We start from the raw sequence: 18,599 nt of genomic DNA on the forward strand, positions 1-18,599 counted from the left end.
GTGGACATGTTCCCAACCACAACAACGTGTATATTGCTGTGCGCATGCGCATGGGTTATCGTGCAAGCGCCGCCGATTTGACACTGCACGGCCAAAGAAAACCTTCCACATGAAATATTCAGCCTCGCCTTTCACCAGGATAATAAAGTAAGATGAATTTTAGGATTATGACAAATTTGCATGACGGACCTCGTTGGTAGCAAGCGACAATCACTTTGTGTGGTCGATTTCTATGAAGCTAGCTTCAGGGGCTTAGCATCTAAGCCAAACTCCGTTGGCAGAATGCTACATTTCAGGAAAGAAAAAAACTGATCGCCTAAACACACGGTCGACAACTGCATTTTTTAAAATATATGTATGCTTTAAAAAGTAAGTTTTAAACTCGACGTGTGCCGTTTAGGAGGGTGGAGCAGAATGTGTGTTTTTAGTCACATGTATTTCACTTGTCAATAATATTAGTTCAAATATTATTTATATTAGGACAAAAAAATTAAAGTCTCATTGACTAAAATATCTGGCCTGGGTTGTTGGTGGAAATTTAGGGAAATTTCAACCAATGTACATACACTACTGTTCAAAAGTTTGGGGTCACTTAGAAATTTCCTCCTTTTTGAAAGAAAAGCCGTTTTTTTCAATGGAAATAACATTAAAATAATCAGGAAATGCGGTAAATGACTATTCTAGCGGGAAATGTCCGGTTTTAATGCAATATCTATTAGAGGTGGGAATCTTTGGGCACCTAACGATTCGATTACGATTCAGAGGCTCCGATTCGATTATAAATCGATTATTGATGCACCACAATCCCCCCCGCTTTTAATTTTTTTGTACACTAAAATTGTTCAAAAATCCTCTCAGGCTAAATAAATTACTATTTCAGTATAAAGTTAACTGTTAAAAACAGTAAATAAGTAAATCAAGTCCCCGTTCTGTATCGGCAGCTTTAAACCACATTCAATTAATTTAATGTTGTGAATCAATCGTTAAAGTTGTTAAAATTGCTCCTGTTATTCCATAATTTCCCTTATGTCTACTTTCAACGTGAAAGTTGTAAAACTGTTTCATCATTTAAAGATAGAATCAAGTCAAGATTTTGCCGATTTTTTTTTTTTTTTTTTTTTTTTTAGATGAAAAGTAATTAGGTTCGCTACAACAGTGCCTTCTAGAGAAGTCTACTGCTTTAAGATGGCGCCTGTTTACTAGCGCGGGAAAGTATCATTTCGCATCTAGTTCTTGGTATATGTGATATCTACCATAGCCGAATGTTGCCGTATGTTTGTAGCAACTAGCGCTGTTTGTAGCGGCTGACGGCCGCAGTCAGGTATTGTTGTTGGTTTTTTTTTATCTAGCGGCATGAGTTGAACATGATATTTACTCTCGGTCCGTTCCTCATTGCGTCCTGAAGAACGCGCTGTGTTATATTTCCGCTTTACCTTGTATAATTCAATAATCGGAATTTGGATGTTTGTGAATCGTTCTCGAATCTTCCACGGCCAAATCGCGAATAATCTAAGAATCGGAAACTTTGCACGCCTCTAATATCTATGTAGTTTTGTAAAGAGGTCCATTTACAGCAAACATCACTCCAGTGTTCTAATGGTACATTGTGCTTGGTAGTTGCCTTAGAAAGATAATAGATGATTAGAAAACCTTGTGAATTATGTTGACACAGCTCAAAACTGTTTTGTTGGTTAGAGCAGCTATAAAACGGATCCTCCTTTGAGCTACTTGGGTATCTGGAGCATCACCTTTGTAGGTTTGATTAAACTCTCAAAATGGCCAGAAAAAGACAACTTTCACATGAAACTTGACAATCTGTTCTTCATAAGAGAAATTGCCAAGAAATTGAAGATTTCCTATACCGCTGTGTACCACTCCCTTCAGAGAGCAGTACAAACAAGATCTAACCAGAGTGGAAAGAGAAGCGGGAGTCCCCGCCGCACAACAGAGCAAGACTAGTACATAAGAGTCTCTAGTTTGAGAAATTGATGCCTCGCAGGTCCTCATCTAGCAGATTCATTGAACTATATCGTGATGCTAGCTTGACAGTACAATAACATGCTCTTTTTTCCAATTTTTATATTTTTTAACCAGGCTTACCTCACTTTCAGCCACCGCATGTTAAGAGACCAAACGGATGGCGGAGCGAGAGGAGCGACGCTTCGCCGAAGTGTCCAGGGACTCGGTCAAACTGATGGCCGAGAGCACCGGCGTGGAGCTGGCCGACGACGTGGCAGCTCTGCTGGCTGAGGATGTCTGCTACCGGCTCAGGGAGGCCACACAGGTAACCATTCTTTCTGGATCCAAATCCATGATAGAAACGAAATAATACATCCACAATTCAACAGGGCAGCTCTCATTTCATGAGGCACGCGAAGAGAAGGAAGCTGACAGTGGAAGACTTCAACAGAGCTCTGCGCTGGAGCAATGTGGAGGTACAACTAGAAATGCCGTCAAAACATTACCTGCGGACTTGTAAACCCTACTATGAAACTCCCCAAGGCCGTTTGTGGCTATGGGTCCCAAGATGTGCTCCCTTTCCGTGCTGTAAAAGAAGGGGAGCTTTTCTTCACTGAGGAGCGCGACATCAACTTGGTGGAGTTGGCCCTGGCCACCAACATTCCCAAGGGCTGTGCCGAGACCATGGTCCGAGGTAAGCCGAGCCCTGGAATGTAAACAACAGTCCATCATAATTTCATAAAATGTTATGTTTTTTGCTGGGGGGCTTAGTGAACGTGTCGTACCTGGACGGGAAAGGGAACGTGGAACCTCAAGGAACAGGTAAGAGCATGTCAGCCCGCGACCTAAACAACAGAGACTGTAACCCATTCTTATGTTCCTCAAGTTCCCTCTGCGGTCCAGTCCCTTTCGGAAGACCTTTTGAAGTACTACCAGCAGATGACGAGGGCCATTCTTGGAGAAGATGCACAGCTCATGAAGGTAAACCTGGCGCCGTGTCCTGGCTTGGATACTGCGCGCTCCATCAATAGACTTCACTATTAGTTGACGAGGCTTGGGGCCAAAACCAAATCCGCTAGCGACCTACAACCAAAACAGGCACCTCCCTTAGGCATATATGAGTCTCCAGTAGCAGCGACATCAAAAAATTCAAAGTCTTTTCCTAATAAAATTCAGATTATTTTTTTATACAAGTATAACAAAACTTTCTGTGTACATTTGGCCGTATGTTTAGGGTCATTGTCTTGTTGAAAGACCCAGTGACGACCCATCTTCAGCTTTCGGGCAGAGGGCAACAGATTTTGATTTAAAATGTCCTGGTATTTCAAAGCATTCATGATGCCATGCACCCTAACAAGGTTCCCAGGGCCTTTGGAAGTGAAACAGCCCCACAGCATCACTGACCCACCCCCATACTTCACAGTGGGTATGAGGTGCTTTTCAGCATGCCCGTCTTTCGTGGCACACCAGACCCACTTAGAGGGTTTGTTGCCAAAAAGCTCAATCTTGGTCTCAACTGACCAAAGCACACGGTCCCAGTTGAAGCCCCAATACCACTTGGCGAACTCCAGACGTTTGCATTTATGATTGTGAGTGAGGAAAGGTTTTCTCCGTGCATGCCTCCCAAACAGCTTGTTGGCGCGCTACCGTCTAAGCCAGGGGTGGGCAAACTGGCCCTCGAGGGCTGCAGTGGGTCCTGGTCTTTGTTCCAACTGATTCAGCACACACAGTATAACCAATGAGGTTTCAGTGGAAACAAGGAGCACCTGACTGCAATCAACTGATTGCACTTGTAAGAAACCAGATTGGTGAAAAGCTGTCCTCATGATGGGTATGAACAAAAACCCGCACCCACTGTGGCCCTTTGTGGAATAGTTTGCCCACCCCTGGTCTAAGCACAAATATTCCTCTAAGAATAAAAAGAACTCTTACCGTGACAAAATGGCGGAGAGCCAACGCCCCGATCAGAGTCAGAAGAGGAATAAAGCCAAGCGATTCGTACGTCATCCAATGGCGGACTCTGACGGGGTGGAGAATGCTCCTGGCTTTATAACAGTACATCTCGTGAGCTCGAAGGTGGCCAGCCTCTAAGCTCAGAAGATGAACCATTTTGCCCATATTCCCTCCCCGCTATGGTATGAGATTCCCTCCCAGTTAGGGTTTGTTGTTTATCTCATGAGATTCCCTCCCAACTGTGGAACCCAAGCACCAGAATGGCTTGAAAAACAATAACAGGAAGTTGTTACAATGAAGGTCACAGAGGCAATCATACATCACAAAGGCATAATGTGCTAATTCACTTCGGGTCACATAATATTTTCCCCCATCAGGCCCCCAACGGGAAGGCGTGGCACAATGTTTGTAGGAGCTGTCTTGTCAACTTATGATGAAGTATATGCTCCATCTAAGCTCTTCCCTTCTTCTAGGTGGCTCTGCTGGACCTGCAGTCAAACTCCAAAATTGCGGCTTTGCTTCCATACTTTGTTTATGTCATCAGTGGGGTAGGATTTTCCGCTAAGGTCTCTGATTGCATATTCTATATGTGAAGACACGATCTTGGTCTTTGCAGGTGAAGTCGGTCAGCCACGATCTAGAGCAGCTCAACAGGCTCCTGCACATGGTGAAGAGTCTGGTCCAGAATCCGTACTTGTACCTGGGCTCGTACGTGCGCAGCTTGGTCTCCAGTGTCATGTACTGCATCCTGGAGCCTCTGGCGGCCTCCATCAACCCGCTCAACGACCACTGGACCCTGAGGGACTACGCCGCCCTGCTGCTCAGCCACATCTTCTGGACTCACGGAGATCTGGTGAGCGGGCTCTATCACCAGATCCTCCTGTCCCTTCAGAAGGTTCTGTCGGATCCCGTGAGACCGCTGTGCTCCCACTACGGCGCTGTGGTGGGCCTACACGCTCTGGGATGGAAGGTACCGTATGACCCGCGGGGTCTGTTGGTTCCTCATTAGATCACCTGGTCAACTGATTTATTAAAAATCAAAGGATCTGTGAAATATCTTTGTTTCTAGGCTGTTGAAAGAGTTCTGTTCCCACACCTTCCTGCCTACTGGGCCAACTTGCAGGCTGTGCTGGACGACTATTCGGTGTCCAACGCCCAGGTCAAAGCGGATGGACACAAGGTCTACGGCGCCATCTTGGTGAGTCCTAAAATAGTCGGAAAAGCTGAATTGATTGACTATAAATGATGTATCTTTTCAAAACATCTCTTCAAAACTGGGGCTGCAGCTATCGATTAATTTAGTAGTCGATTAATCAATGAACTAGTTATTTCGAAAATTACATAAATAAATACAACAAAAGAACAATTTGCTAACTTACATAGCAAAAGTCGGCTAGCTTAAATGCAATAAAAAATTTTTTAAACAATGCTCTTAAAAAATTGTTCAAACACATATTCCCACAAAAAACGGCTAAATATACCTATAAACTAATATTAAATTCCATGAAGAAACATTAGCTTAAACAAAAACTTACCTTATGTTGGTCTTTACTGGGTGCAGCTGGATTCCGCAATGTGAAATGAGTTATATTCACTCTTGCCACGAGAGAGCAAATGTATTCAGACAAATCAATAAAACTAAATGCCAAAATTTTGAAAACAAACCATGACAACGCCACTTTAATTAAACAAATACTCGAAGCAGCAAAACATAATCCGAATGTATTTCTAGGGCTGTCCAAATTATCGCGTTAACGGGCGGTAATTAGTTTTTAAAAATTAATCATGTTAAAATATTTGACGCAATTAACGCACATGCCCCGCTCAAACAGACTAAAATGACAGTACAGTGTAATGTCCGCTTGTTACTTGTCTGGCACCCTCTGCTGGCATATGGGTCCAACTGATTTTATGGGTTAGTACCATGAGTGAGCATGGTGTAATTATTGAAATCAACAATGGCGAGTTACTAGTTTATATTTTGATTGAAAATTTTACAAATTTTAATAAAACGAAAACATTAAGAGGGGTTTTAATATAAAATTTGTACAACTTGTAATAACATTTATCTTTTAAGTACTACAAGTCTTTCTATCCATGGATCGCTTTAAGAGAATGTTAATAATGTTAATGCCATCTTGTTGATTTATTGCTATAATAAACATATACAGTACTTATGTACCGTATGTTGAATGTATATATCCGTCTTATCTTTCCATTCCAACAATAATTTACAGAAAAATATGGCATATTTTATAGATAGTTTGAATTGCGATTAATTACGATTATTTTTAAGCTGTAATTAACTCGATTAAAAATTTTAATCGTTTGACAGCCCTAGTTTTTTCTCATCGAATTACTCGAGTTAATCATTGCAGCACGAATCAAAACGCCCATTTTGGTGCACGGTAGGTGGCGGTGGAGCGCTTACTTAAGATGAAGGCCCTGGCGGCGGACGGAGGCCCCGGCGCACAATTGGGATCTGCAGCTAGCGCTCTGAGGTACGGGGTCAGCTCCCCCGGTCTCAGCCCGCCGCCGGAACCTCTGTCCGAGGCCGCCTTGGGCATCGCCAGCCACCTTCAGACGGGCGGCGCCGGGTGCCCGTGGGAGGACTGGACCCCCGTCCCGCTCCCCGCTATGTATTGTGAGCTGTACTCCTTCTTCGGAGACAGCCTGGCCGTGCGCTTCTGCACAGGGCCCGGATTTGGCAGCGACCCGGCGCAGCCCAGCGATGCCAGGAAAGACCCTCCCGGGCCCCCCTCCAATCACGACACCGCCCGCAAGATGCCCCAGCTCACGGCCAACCTGAACATTAGCCCCAGGCGGGATGGGAGTCCCCGGGCCGACCCACCTCCGCCCAGCCTGGCTGCTACTGGAAGGTACAAAATCAGCTTCTCTCATTTGATCCGGCTTTTTCAAAAAGTAAACCGAGTTGTTGTCCCCGCCGCAGGGCCGTGGCTCGCTCCTCGTCTTCATCCGTTCAGCGTTCCCGTTCTTCGGCGTCACGGTCAGGCCAGCGGCAGGCGGGTCCATCTCGTGACATTTTCCCAAAAGCGCGCTTTACCTCTCCTCAAGCGGGACCTCCGGTATTCTCCTTCCTCATCGGCGGCATAGAAATGGGCCGCAGTTGCCGAGGTCGCCGGCCTTTCCAGACCGCCTTCGCCCCAACTCCAGCCCCAGCTGCTGTCCTGCCGCGCGCCTATGCTCACAAACTGCCCGTCATCGGTCGGGTGGGGAAACCCGTTCGACGTTGGGCTCGCTCCCACTATTCTCTTCACCTTCCACTTTAGTGCCGGGGCACGCGTGTAGGAATGCACTTTTCAAATTGCACGTCAAAATAAAGTCAACTGTGACGGACTGATTTCCCCAAAGCTAATTTCTTCTTCTTTTTATACACTTACTTTCATTAGTTGTGTTTCTACATTTTCGGTTCTTTTGTTAATGTCCGCTTACGGAACACGCTAACAAAAGCGGGTTTTCATCTCTCAAGTCTCAATGGCACTTTGGCCAGAACATTTGAAGATAGGTTCAGTAGTGAAGAGAAATAATTAAATTGAATGTAAAAATTTTATTGCTAATTCTAATGCCCCTTATTTTATTGTAATTATTTTAAAATTAATTAGGGGCAAGGAGAACTAGCCAATCAGACTGCAAAGACAACACGTGTGACAAGCTTTGTCTCATTCGTTTATGTATATTTGAAGGAGAAAAGATGTCTTAATAGAGAGACAGTTTGAAAATTGTGTTAAAAACATTTTATAAATGTTTTGAGTTATGGTTTAACATATATGGATATAAAAATAAGTCAAAATACTACGTTAAAGATGTGCGTACTTACATTTTTGTCGTGTCGCCAGCAGATGCCGACATTTACGCTAACTAGCAGCCCGCGCGCGCAAAGCAACCTGGGATACGGGTATGACGTATCCATTTGAGTCGCATATTTATTTAAATAAAAAAATATAAATACGTAATATTGGCGCTTAAATGAATTCATTTCGATGTTGGCGAACAAAAATATTTATAAATTTTATTTCTTCAGCTACGTTTTTGTCACGCCAACGTAAATTGAAGTTGGGCGTGGCGAAGCCGTCCCACTTCCGCAAACATGGAGGCTGTGTTGAGCGACGTAGTGGCGCCTGAGGATCTACTTGTAAGCTTAAAAGAACGTTTTTCCTCCCCTCTCGTCGTTCGACAGCTCGCAGTCTGGCCGACGGGCTTGCGTCTAATACCGCTTCCACCCTGACAAAAGACTAAACCTTTGTTTGGCTCACTTATTGGTCGCGTCACGGAGCTAGCTAATGCTAACACTACTTTAGATTTCATGTAGTCATGCTAAGTTTTTAAACAACGAGCCTAGAGGGGGAAAAAAGTTACATTTAAATACCACTCCTGCTTACAAACACTTGAACGTCATCTCATATTAATTGGGAAGACTTTCAATTTAACTCTTTCAATTCCATTGACAGTGATAGACGTCAAATCACGTGGCTCTTTACCCTCTGTCCGTCGCGGATTTTTTTTCAATTTAAACATAAATAAATACAGTATTTAAAAATGTTTAGATACATGCTTGTATACGTTTCCAAATCATTGTTTTGCTATATATATATATATATATATATATATATATATGTGTGTGTGTGTGTGTGTGTGTGTGTGTATGTATCTCATTATTACATTTGCAGTGCTTAAAACCCAGTATTTAAAATAGACATTTACATATGTTTTTGTTAATTTTTTAAATTATACATTGAAGAAAAAACATGTCTTATATGTATTCCAATGATGCTAAATGTAAATAAATAAATTGAACTAGAGGTGCAGCAATTACCGTAATTTCCGGACTATAAGCCACTACTTTTTCCCCTCATTTTGAATCCTGCGGCTTATTTGTTGATTTATTTGGCTGGATAAGTAATGCTTTATTTGGCAGTGGCGTCAAGACTGTTATAAGACCGTCGTAATTATGACATGGCACTATCATGGGCATAACTGACTGCTTATAACAGATGTCATTAAGTGTAATCTGGCAAATTATGGCACTAACTCCATTTATGTCAAGCTCGGAACTTTTACATCCATTCAAAAGTGAGATAATTCGCCGGATGACATGAAATAACACGTTATAAGCATTCATTAATGCTCATGACAGTGTCATGTCATAATTATGACAGTCTTGTGGCGCCACTGTCAAATAATGTGTTACCAAATACCATAACTAGCAATTAATGAAACAACTGGTACAGTAACTGAAGAAATAATTAGCCAGAACATGAACTTTGATTGTTATTTATATCTGTAGCACTGCAATGCATGCTAGGAGGCATGTTGGATGACAACAGTGTTGACAGCAGATGGCAGCAGAGGCTGACTTGTCTCCCCCAAGGGAGCAGTGATGGCCAAATGAAGCTTCTTGAAGCAATGAAGCTTTGCAGCCAATTGGTTCATTTGATCTTCCCACAGTCTTATGACACCACTGTCAAATAAACTGTTACCAAATACCATCACTAGCAGTTGATGAAACAACTGGGACAGTAACTGACTAAATAATTTGCACAGAACATGAATTTTGATTGTTGTTTACATCTGTAGTGCTGCAATGCATGCTAGGAGGCATGTTGGACAACAGCAGTGTTGACAGCAGGCATTATAGTCCGAAAATTACGGTAATCAATTATCAAATTAATCGACAACTATTTTGATTCAACTATTCAACTAATGCAGAAATTTGAGAAGAAGTACAACAACGAGTTGGCCAAAGGAGCCGTTTCCAAGGACACCAAGTTCGAATACGCCTGGTGTCTGATCAGGAGCAAATACACGAACGACATCAAGAAAGGAATCGCCTTGTTGGAGGGTGAGTGGAAGGTCAACATTGGGGTAGCGTTGTCCTCGTCGGGTTCTTTCCTAATTCTCGTCGCGTTTTCTCGCCTTCTAGAGCTTGTCCAGAAAGCCTCCAAGGATGACACGCGCGACTACTTCTTCTACTTGGCCGTGGCAAACTACAGATTGAAGGTGAGGAGAAAGCGCTTTGGGGATAGGGGGGAGAACCTTTGTTTTCGTTTTAATAAAATTTAAAAAATTTTAAACCAAAAGTTAACGAGTCGGTCGCCATTGTTGTTGACGTCGCAGGGCAGTGACGTCACATGGACACGCTGCCGAACTTCAACAGTGTCACTCTTTAACTACATAAACATGTCGTCGGTTCTGCCCTTCCCATTTGAACCCGAGCGTGACAGTAATGAGAAGGACAGCCTTGTCGATATTTCACAAACCGAGCAGCAAAAGCTAAATGAACAGGAAAGACTGGATGAGAGGAGTAGCGTACATGTGTCAAGTTCGCTAGTGACAGCTAGCACTCTTCTGCTCTAGTGGTGGAGCAAGAGAGTGTGTGATGTCAAAAAATGTTTGCAGATCTTCACGATAAACTATTGTGGGATCCAACTTATTCCAATATTATAATGGAGATAGTTAGCATCCAGAGCTGTCGTGTGCTCGTACTCCACGTGGGAGCTCCAGCAAAGGGCTGTGGGACGGGTGGCTGGGTAGAAATTCCATGCAAATTCTGAACTGAGCTGTCCTATTTTAATGCGTACATTGCACTACCCTCCCCACACAATCCCATCACGGTGCTGGGTAATGGCTGCCAGCAGGGGACCTGGCAGCCACAGTAATAGGGTGGTAGGTGGATCTCTGCCCGGGCTGCCGGCCGCAGGAGTGGGGGGAGGTCGGGGCTTCAATCTTGCTTCACCCCATTGCGGCTCCTCGGCATTCTCCTGCTTCCGCCTTTCCCTCTCTTCTCTGCCTGGGTATCCGCCCTGTGCTCTTGTTGCGGGTCGCTGGCTGGGCGCCGGTGTGTCGGCTGAGTGACCCTGCCATGACCTGGGCTTGGTGGGCCGTTGGGGGTTCCGTGGCGTGCCGGTTGGGGGGCTGCGGCTGTGCTCGTGGGCCGGGTTGGCAGTTGGGGTGGGGATGTGGTTGTTTATGCGTTCCTCTTCACATCCCTGAATGCCAGTTGATGGGGGCGCGGGTGGCCCAGGGGACCGCCCTGGATCCCGGGTGGGTGACGATGGCCGCCTTTGCTATGCTGGGATGGATGGGCTGCGCTGGCTCCCCCACCTCCCGCGGGCTGGCTAGATGGGGGTCATGTCCCTGCGGTCTCCGCTCGTCTGCGTAATAGATGTAATTGGGCGCGCTCGGGTGGGGGCCCCGGGGCCGGGATTGACGGTAGGGCGGCGTAGGGTCGGTTGCCCATGGGTTTACACTCACAAGGGATTCACAAGATTACTGGTTTCTAGTTCACAGAGCTGATTTGTGTGTAGTCCACACCTTGTCCGATTCAGATTATTGACTCTTGACAAGGTGATGATGCTGGAACTTTTGTTGGTGCTGTTCCAGTGAGATTTACAAAGAGGACTTCCTTTAGAAGGCATCAAAATTCCCTCAGTCCTCGATGATATGGGGCTGCATGTCAGGCAAAGGCACTGCGGAGATGGCTGTGGTTAAATTTTCACTTCACACGACTTGATTTTTGCCTCTTGCAGGAATACGAAGAAGCCCTGAAGTACATTCGCATCCTTCTGAGGAACGAACCCGGCAACAAGCAAGCTTTGGAATTGCAGGCGCTCATCGACAAGGCCTTGAAAAAAGGTAAAATCTTTCCGTTCCTGTCGCGCTAGCACTCCCTGACCTCGTCCTGTTTTCTAGACGGCTTGGTGGGCATGGCCATCGTGGGTGGAATCGGTCTGGGCGTGGCCGGTTTAGCTGGACTTATCGGCCTGGCGGTAGCCAAGCGAGGACCCAAATTCTAACCTCCATTTGGAACTTTTTAGTTCTGGACTGCTACGTGAACGGATTCTCTTTTGCATTAACGTTGAGCGTTGGTGGCCTCCCATGTACATAACAAAGTAAAATCAAGCCACTCCTTTTTTTTTTTTTTTCGCCGTTAATCTACCGAAAAGGGAATGTTGTCATGTCCCGACTGCAGCTGCTTGTTTTTCCCAGATCATCAATAATAAAAAGCAAACGGAAGAATGTGTAGTTGAGTCACCTGTTCTCACCAAACCGTTGCGCCACAGGAAATTTACTTGTACGCGGAAAAAATACAACTTGGCCTAGTTCACTCGCCTTTTAATCAACTTGACCTAAAGAGGAAAATGCAATTTGTCAAAGCTGTCATGTGTGAAACTATGTGTGTCGGTACGCGTGCGTTATCAGCCTCGTGGTGCGTTACCCATTAACTCGCCTGACGGCCGCGTCAAACCTTCTCATCACGGAAAGGAATGAGAATATAAACTTGAGTTTAGCGTTAATAGAGGTCCGATTCATTTGAAGTGGAAGGCTGGCAGCGAATGAACGTTCGTTCATTTGCTGCCAGCCTCCCACTTCAAATGAACTGGACATCAATCGCCAAGTACGCACGATTCATTTATTGGTGTTAAACAAGAGTGGCGTGTTGATCGCCTGAAATCTTTGACAAGCCCCGTCGTAAATATTTATGGCTCCGGCTGTTTGCAAAGCAATGTCTACCGGCCAAGGTGCTTCATGTTTTTATTTCATATCTGGTCAATAACAGCGCGGAAAATTCAAGTAACACGCACAAGAAAAACGGAAGAATTTTAAGTTCACGTGACTTGATGGAAAAACAGCCTCGCTGTAAGAGAGAGAGACAATAAATGTAGCATTCATAATTTCAATTAAAATGAACCAATAACAGACACAACGTATGGAGGACAAGCACTCACTCAGACATTTTATCATGTAGAACAAACTCTGCTAAAAAAGCTTGAAAAAATAATGAATTAGTTCAAAAGTGCAAGTCTTTAGCATTCAGAAACACTAAAAGAAATGAATAAAAACATTGGGGTGGTCAGTAAATGTTAATTTTATAGACCAAGTGCAGGGGAAAAATATGGAATCATGAGAAACAAAGAAATAACCATCAAAATACATTTCTTGCATTTAGTAACACCACCTGTGGGTTTTTTTCCAAACGGACCCGAAAAATTTTCAGTTTGTCCGTAAACGGCAATTTTTAAAAAAATTCCAAAATGTATCTAGTCCTACAGATTTTGACCAAATCACATAAGTTGGGCATAAAAGTTGTTTACAGTTCCCGGGAAATTTGGTAAAAACTTTCCCATTCATTTTTAATGGAAAATTTCCCATTCACTTCCAATGGAATTTCCAATGGAGTTAAAATTGCATTGATTCCATTGACGGCCATGTATGTTGAATCTATTGATGCTAATGTACTGGGATTCCATTGATGCCAATGTTACTTGATGCAATTGACGGCCAAGGATGTCCAAAAATTTTTCCCATTCATTTTCAATGGGGAAAAAAAAATTTGTCCCCAAATCAACAGGAAATGACCAGATATGAATAGGATGTATCCCCCAAACTTCCCAGATTCCATTGACGCTTATGGATGGTGCTGCCATTGACGGCCATGGACGTCCAAAATTTTTCCCATTCATTTTCAATGGGAAAAAAAAAATGTCCCCAAATTAACAGGACATGACCAGATATCAATAGGCCGTGTCCCCCAAACTTCCCAGATTCCATTGACGCTTATGGACGGTGCTGCCATTGACGGCCATGGACGTCCAAAATTTTTCCCATTCATTTTCAATGGGAAAAAAAAATGTCCCCAAATTAACAGGACATGACCAGATATCAATCAGCTGTGTCCCCCAAACTTCCCAGATTCCATTGACGCCTATGGACGGTGCTGCCATTGACGGCCATGGACGTCCAAAATTTTTCCCATTCATTTTCAATGGGAAAAAAAATGTCCCCAAATTAACAAGAAATGACCAGATATCAATAGGCCGTGTCCCCCAAACTTCCCAGATTCCATTGACGCTTATGGACGGTGCTGCCATTGACGGCCATGGACGTCCAAAATTTTTCTCATTAATTTTCAATGGGAAAAAAAATGTCCCCAAATCAACAGGAAATGACCAGATATGAGTAGGATGTGTCCCCCAAACTTCCCCGATTCCATTAACGCTTATGGACGGTGCTGCCATTGGCGGCCATGGACGTCCAAATTTCTGCATCATTTCCAGTGGCATTTAATTTGTTTAATGCCATTGACTGGCATATTTGTCCATTGTATTGACAGCCCTGGGCGGGGATAAGATCTGTATAGCCACACAGCAAAGACTCAGAGTAATATCTCTAGAAATTGCAGTTTCTTGTTTCATATTGCTATTTTACACCCCGCCCACTCCCAGGCGTCGTAAAAATAAATAAATCAATCAACACAAAAAAAGCACAAAGTGTGCACTGGCTTCTGCTCGTGTGACCATTGGACTTTGTGTGAGGTGATAAACACCTGTTCGATTCGGGGGTGGGGGGTCCGATAAGTGGGAGGAGAGACAGGAAAGACAGGTGATATAAGTCCAGGTCTTCAGCTAGCGTGCATACTCAGGTCATTAGCCACCAACGCGCGGTTGGTCTTTCTCAGAAATCCGGACAGAGCTTCCTGATCTCCGCTTTTGGATCTGAGGGCGGGTGGGGCGGGAGGGCTTTGATCATGGATCCCATCGTGGAAGTAGTGGCATTGTTTCTGGGCTTTCTGGGCTGGGTGATGGTGGGAGTGGCGCTGCCCAACCGCTACTGGAAGACCTCCACGGTGGACGGCAATGTCATCACAACGTCCACCATCTATGAGAACCTGTGGATGTCCTGCGCAACGGACTCAACTGGAGTCCACAACTGTCGGGAGTTCCCGTCCCTCTTGGCTTTGAATGGTAAGTGGAACCCCAGCGAATATGGCCGCCCGGAAGATAACCTTGCTAAGTCTCGGTCCTCTCCGCCCAGGTTACGTCCAGGCGTCCCGCGCCCTTATGATCACGTCGGTGGTGATGGGCGCCTTTGGCCTGGTGGCGGCGCTGATTGGCGTGCAGTGCTCCAAGGCGGCAGGCGACAACTACACGTTAAAGGGCCGGATCGCGGGTGCCGCCGGAGTGCTTTTCATCCTTCAAGGTAGTCTCGCACTTCTCCAAAAACACCCGCTAGCTTGCTACTAGCTTCATTTTGTCAAGTCCTAGCATCAAGGAACTAAGTTGAAGTGAGATATGTCACTCTTCTTGTCAATGAAGTCATTTCTGGACCAATAGATTTTCCACAGCTGGCAATAAAAAGCCGGCATCTTTGAGCTCACGCACTGTCAAGTGTCGATAAGATGATAAAAGACGTGTTTTACGACTTATAAAAATCGATTCTTCCTGACAGACTTTGGACTTGTTTGGCAGCTGCTGTCTCCTTAATGATTAATAACCAAAACATTGGATTGACTCGTTTCGGAATGTTTTGTTAATCTTTGTTTCTTCAGGCCTATGCACAATGGTGGCAGTGTCGTGGTATGCTTTTAACATCACCCAGGACTTCTTCAACCCTATATATCCTGGCACGAGGTAGGACTGGAGATGCACTTTGAAAGAGAGGCAGGGGGGCGCTAAAGTCTGGTCTGTATGGTGGCAGGTACGAGATCGGCGAGGGGCTGTACATCGGCTGGTGCTCGGCCGTGCTGGCCATTGCCGGGGGCGCCTGCCTCACCTGCTCCTGCAAGATGGCCTCCAAGGAAAAGTAGTGAGTGTCAACGTACGGCCATAAAGCTCTTCTTTGTCTTGACCTGATCATCAACTTTCCCTTCCGCAGCCCTTTCCCTCATCAAAGCAGGGGGACGGTTTATTCAGGACAGGCCAGGACCAGAAGCGTGGCTGCCAGCACTTATGGCCGAAACGCCTACGTGTGAACGAAACAGGAGCTCTTCTTTTTATACGCAACCAATCATCTTTTCTAGTTTCATTGTCATTTTGTACACCGGTTTAGGCAGTGTTATTTATGTCAAATATTTGCATGTGCTATGTCATAGAAATGTATTAATTTCATTCTTAATTCATGTGTTTTTCTACTTTTTTTTCTTACAATGATGCACAATAAATAAACAAAAATAACACTTTTCTGGTGGGGTCATTTACAGTGGGGGGCAAATAAGTATTTAGTCAACCACTACTGTAATTTTCAGACTATACGCCACTACTTTGTTCCTTTATTTTGAATCCTGCGGTTTATAGTCCTGTGCGGCTTATTTGTTAACTTATTTGGGTCAATAGGCAACACATGCCTCTAAGTATGCATTGCAGCGCTACAGATGTAAATAACAATCATAACTCATGTTCTGTGCTAATTATTTATTCAGTTACTGTTCTAGTTGTTTCATTAATTCCTTGTTATGGTATTTGGTAACACTTTATTTGACAATCGCGTCATAAGACTATCATAAGACAGTCATATTTATGACATGACACTATCATGGGCATTACTGAATGCTTATGACAGATGTCATTAAGTGTCATCCGGCAAATTATGTTATTAAATCCAATTTATGTCCAGTTTGGATCTTGTACATCCATTCAAAAGTGAGATAATTTGCCGGATAACACTATATTCGACACGGTTGATCACAACATACTACTCAGCAGATTGGAACAGTGGGTAGGGCTTACTGACACTATTCTTCAGTGGTTCACATCCTATTTACGTGATAGGGATTTCTTTGTGTCAATCGGAAACTGTCAATAGGAACGAACCAAATTCACGTGTGGAGTCCCTCAAGGGTCAATTCTTGGACCACTCTTATTTAACATCTATATGCTTCCGTTAGCTCAGATAATGGAACAGTATGACCTCTCCTATCACGCCTCTGCAGATGACACACAACTGTACATTTCTGTGTCCCCACATGATTATAGTCCCTTAGTCTCCCTGAGTAAATGCATTCATCAAATCAATGAATGGATGTGCCAGAACTTTCTCCAGTTAAATGTGGAGAAGACAGAGGTGATCATTTTTGGGCCAAACAAGGAAAGGTCAAAGATAAGCGGGCAACTTAGCACAATGTCACTTACAGCTACAAATCAAGTCAGAAACCTTGGCTTAATTATTGATTCAGACCTAAAATTCGTTAGCCATCTAAAGTCCGTCACTAAATCAGCTTATTACCACCTAAAAAATATAACCAGAATTAAGGGGCTTCTGACTCAACAAGACATGGAAAAACTTATGCATGCATTTATTTTCAGCAGATTGGACTATTGCAACGGTATATTTACAAGTCTTGATAGAAAATCAGTCAGGAAGCTGCAGCTAGTACAGAATGCTGCAGCCATAGTCCTCACAAATACAAGGAAGCTGGACCACATTACACCGGTTTTGAAATTGCTACACTGGCTTCCAGTGAGTCAAAGGATAGACTATAAAATACTACAAAACACTTAATGGCCTTGGACCAAAATACATGCTTGACTTGTTAGATTCCTATGAGACATTTAGACCCCTAAAGTCGTCTGGAACCGGTCTTCTGCATGTTCCAAGAACAAAGCAGGGTGAGGCAGCATTTAGTTATTATGCTCCTCACCTCTGGAACAAGTTACCTGAACATCTGAAGTATGCTCAAACTGTTAGCTCTTTTAAATCAGGGCTAAAAACGCTTTTGTTTAGCACTGCATATCCATAACTGGCTATATATTTCAATCTACCTGCTTTCTATTCCTCTTGTGCTTATCTCCATTGCTGATTTCAATTATTATTAGTAGTAGTAGTTTTTGTTTTATTTTTATTTCTGTTTTATTTTTATTTATTTTTGTTCTATTTGTGATTAAATGCGATCTTTTGTCTTGGTTTTTACGTTGTATTGATTTAAATGTGATTTTTATGATCTTCATGTGATGTAAAGCACTTTGAATTGCCTTGTGTTGAATTGTGCTATATAAATAAATTTGCCTTGCCTTGCCTATATGACATCTGTTATAAGCATTCATGAATGCTCATGACAGTGTCATGTCATAGTTATGATTGTATAATAACAATCTTGTGGTGCCACTGTCAAATAAAGGGTTATCAAATACCATGACTAGCAATTAATGAAATAACTGGAACAGTAACCAAATGAATAATTAGCACAGAACATGAATTTTGAATTTATTTACATCTGTAGCGCTGCAATTCATGCTAGGAGCCATGTTGGACAACAACAGTGTTGACAGGAGGTGGCCAAAGAGGTTGACTGTCTCCCCCAAGGGAGCAGTGATGGCCAAATGAAGCTTCTTGAAGCAATAAAGCTTTGCAGCCAATTATTATTATTTTTTTAAAATCTTGTAATCAAGTATCAAAACTCACAGAAGTCAAATAAAGCAAACTGTAGTAAAAAAAAAAAGAATATAAATTAAACAATTGCCAGATTGAGGGCCCCCTAGTGGTCAGGGGCCCTAAGCAGCTGCCTAGTCTGCGTATAGGCTGGGCCGGCCCTTCTTATATACCGTATGTTGAATGTATATATCCGTCTTGTGTCTATTCTTTTCGTTCCAACAATAATTTACAGAAAAATATGGCATATTTTATAGATGGATTCAATTGCAATTAATTAATTTTTAAGCTGTAATTAACTCGATTAAAAATTTGAATCGTTTGACAGCCCTACATTGAAGACAAAAAGAAATTTTTTTTTTTTTTTTTGCTACTTCGCGGTTTTTCACTTATCACTTAAAACGAGGGATCTTTAAAAAAAAAAAAAAAAAAATATTTTGAAGAAACGCTGATTTTGAGTGCGTTTTAATCATGCCGCTGTTGTCCAATTAGAAGAGGCCACGTCTCAACTGTCAGCGCGTAGC

The 18,599-nt window shown here is 43.5% G+C and overlaps 3 protein-coding genes across 3 annotated transcripts; all 3 read left to right on the top strand.

Annotated features, from left to right (window-relative positions):
• taf6l (TAF6-like RNA polymerase II, p300/CBP-associated factor (PCAF)-associated factor) lies at nucleotides 1–7,278 on the top strand. The gene is made up of 11 exons (XM_057855540.1): nucleotides 1–147; nucleotides 2,095–2,284; nucleotides 2,349–2,435; nucleotides 2,503–2,653; nucleotides 2,731–2,781; nucleotides 2,846–2,940; nucleotides 4,386–4,460; nucleotides 4,529–4,882; nucleotides 4,982–5,110; nucleotides 6,325–6,791; nucleotides 6,863–7,278. Exons 2-11 carry the CDS (start codon nucleotides 2,138–2,140, stop codon nucleotides 7,200–7,202), a joined length of 1,896 nt encoding a protein of 631 aa, XP_057711523.1. The 5' UTR covers nucleotides 1–147; nucleotides 2,095–2,137; the 3' UTR covers nucleotides 7,203–7,278.
• Nucleotides 7,279–7,947: 669 nt separating this feature from the next.
• Nucleotides 7,948–11,949, top strand: fis1 (fission, mitochondrial 1). The gene is made up of 5 exons (XM_057856401.1): nucleotides 7,948–8,065; nucleotides 9,640–9,772; nucleotides 9,854–9,930; nucleotides 11,460–11,565; nucleotides 11,623–11,949. The coding sequence occupies exons 1-5, from the start codon at nucleotides 8,021–8,023 to the stop codon at nucleotides 11,724–11,726; spliced, it is 465 nt and encodes a 154-aa protein (XP_057712384.1). The 5' UTR covers nucleotides 7,948–8,020; the 3' UTR covers nucleotides 11,727–11,949.
• Nucleotides 11,950–12,110: 161 nt separating this feature from the next.
• On the top strand, nucleotides 12,111–17,751 carry cldn15a (claudin 15a). The gene is made up of 5 exons (XM_057856400.1): nucleotides 12,111–14,675; nucleotides 14,746–14,910; nucleotides 15,260–15,341; nucleotides 15,409–15,516; nucleotides 15,586–17,751. Exons 1-5 carry the CDS (start codon nucleotides 14,459–14,461, stop codon nucleotides 15,680–15,682), a joined length of 669 nt encoding a protein of 222 aa, XP_057712383.1. The 5' UTR covers nucleotides 12,111–14,458; the 3' UTR covers nucleotides 15,683–17,751.
• Nucleotides 17,752–18,599: the final 848 nt, after the last annotated feature.

The sequence above is a fragment of the Corythoichthys intestinalis genome, chromosome 13 (assembly GCF_030265065.1).
Source record: "Corythoichthys intestinalis isolate RoL2023-P3 chromosome 13, ASM3026506v1, whole genome shotgun sequence".
Classification (NCBI taxonomy): Eukaryota; Metazoa; Chordata; class Actinopteri; order Syngnathiformes; family Syngnathidae; genus Corythoichthys; species Corythoichthys intestinalis.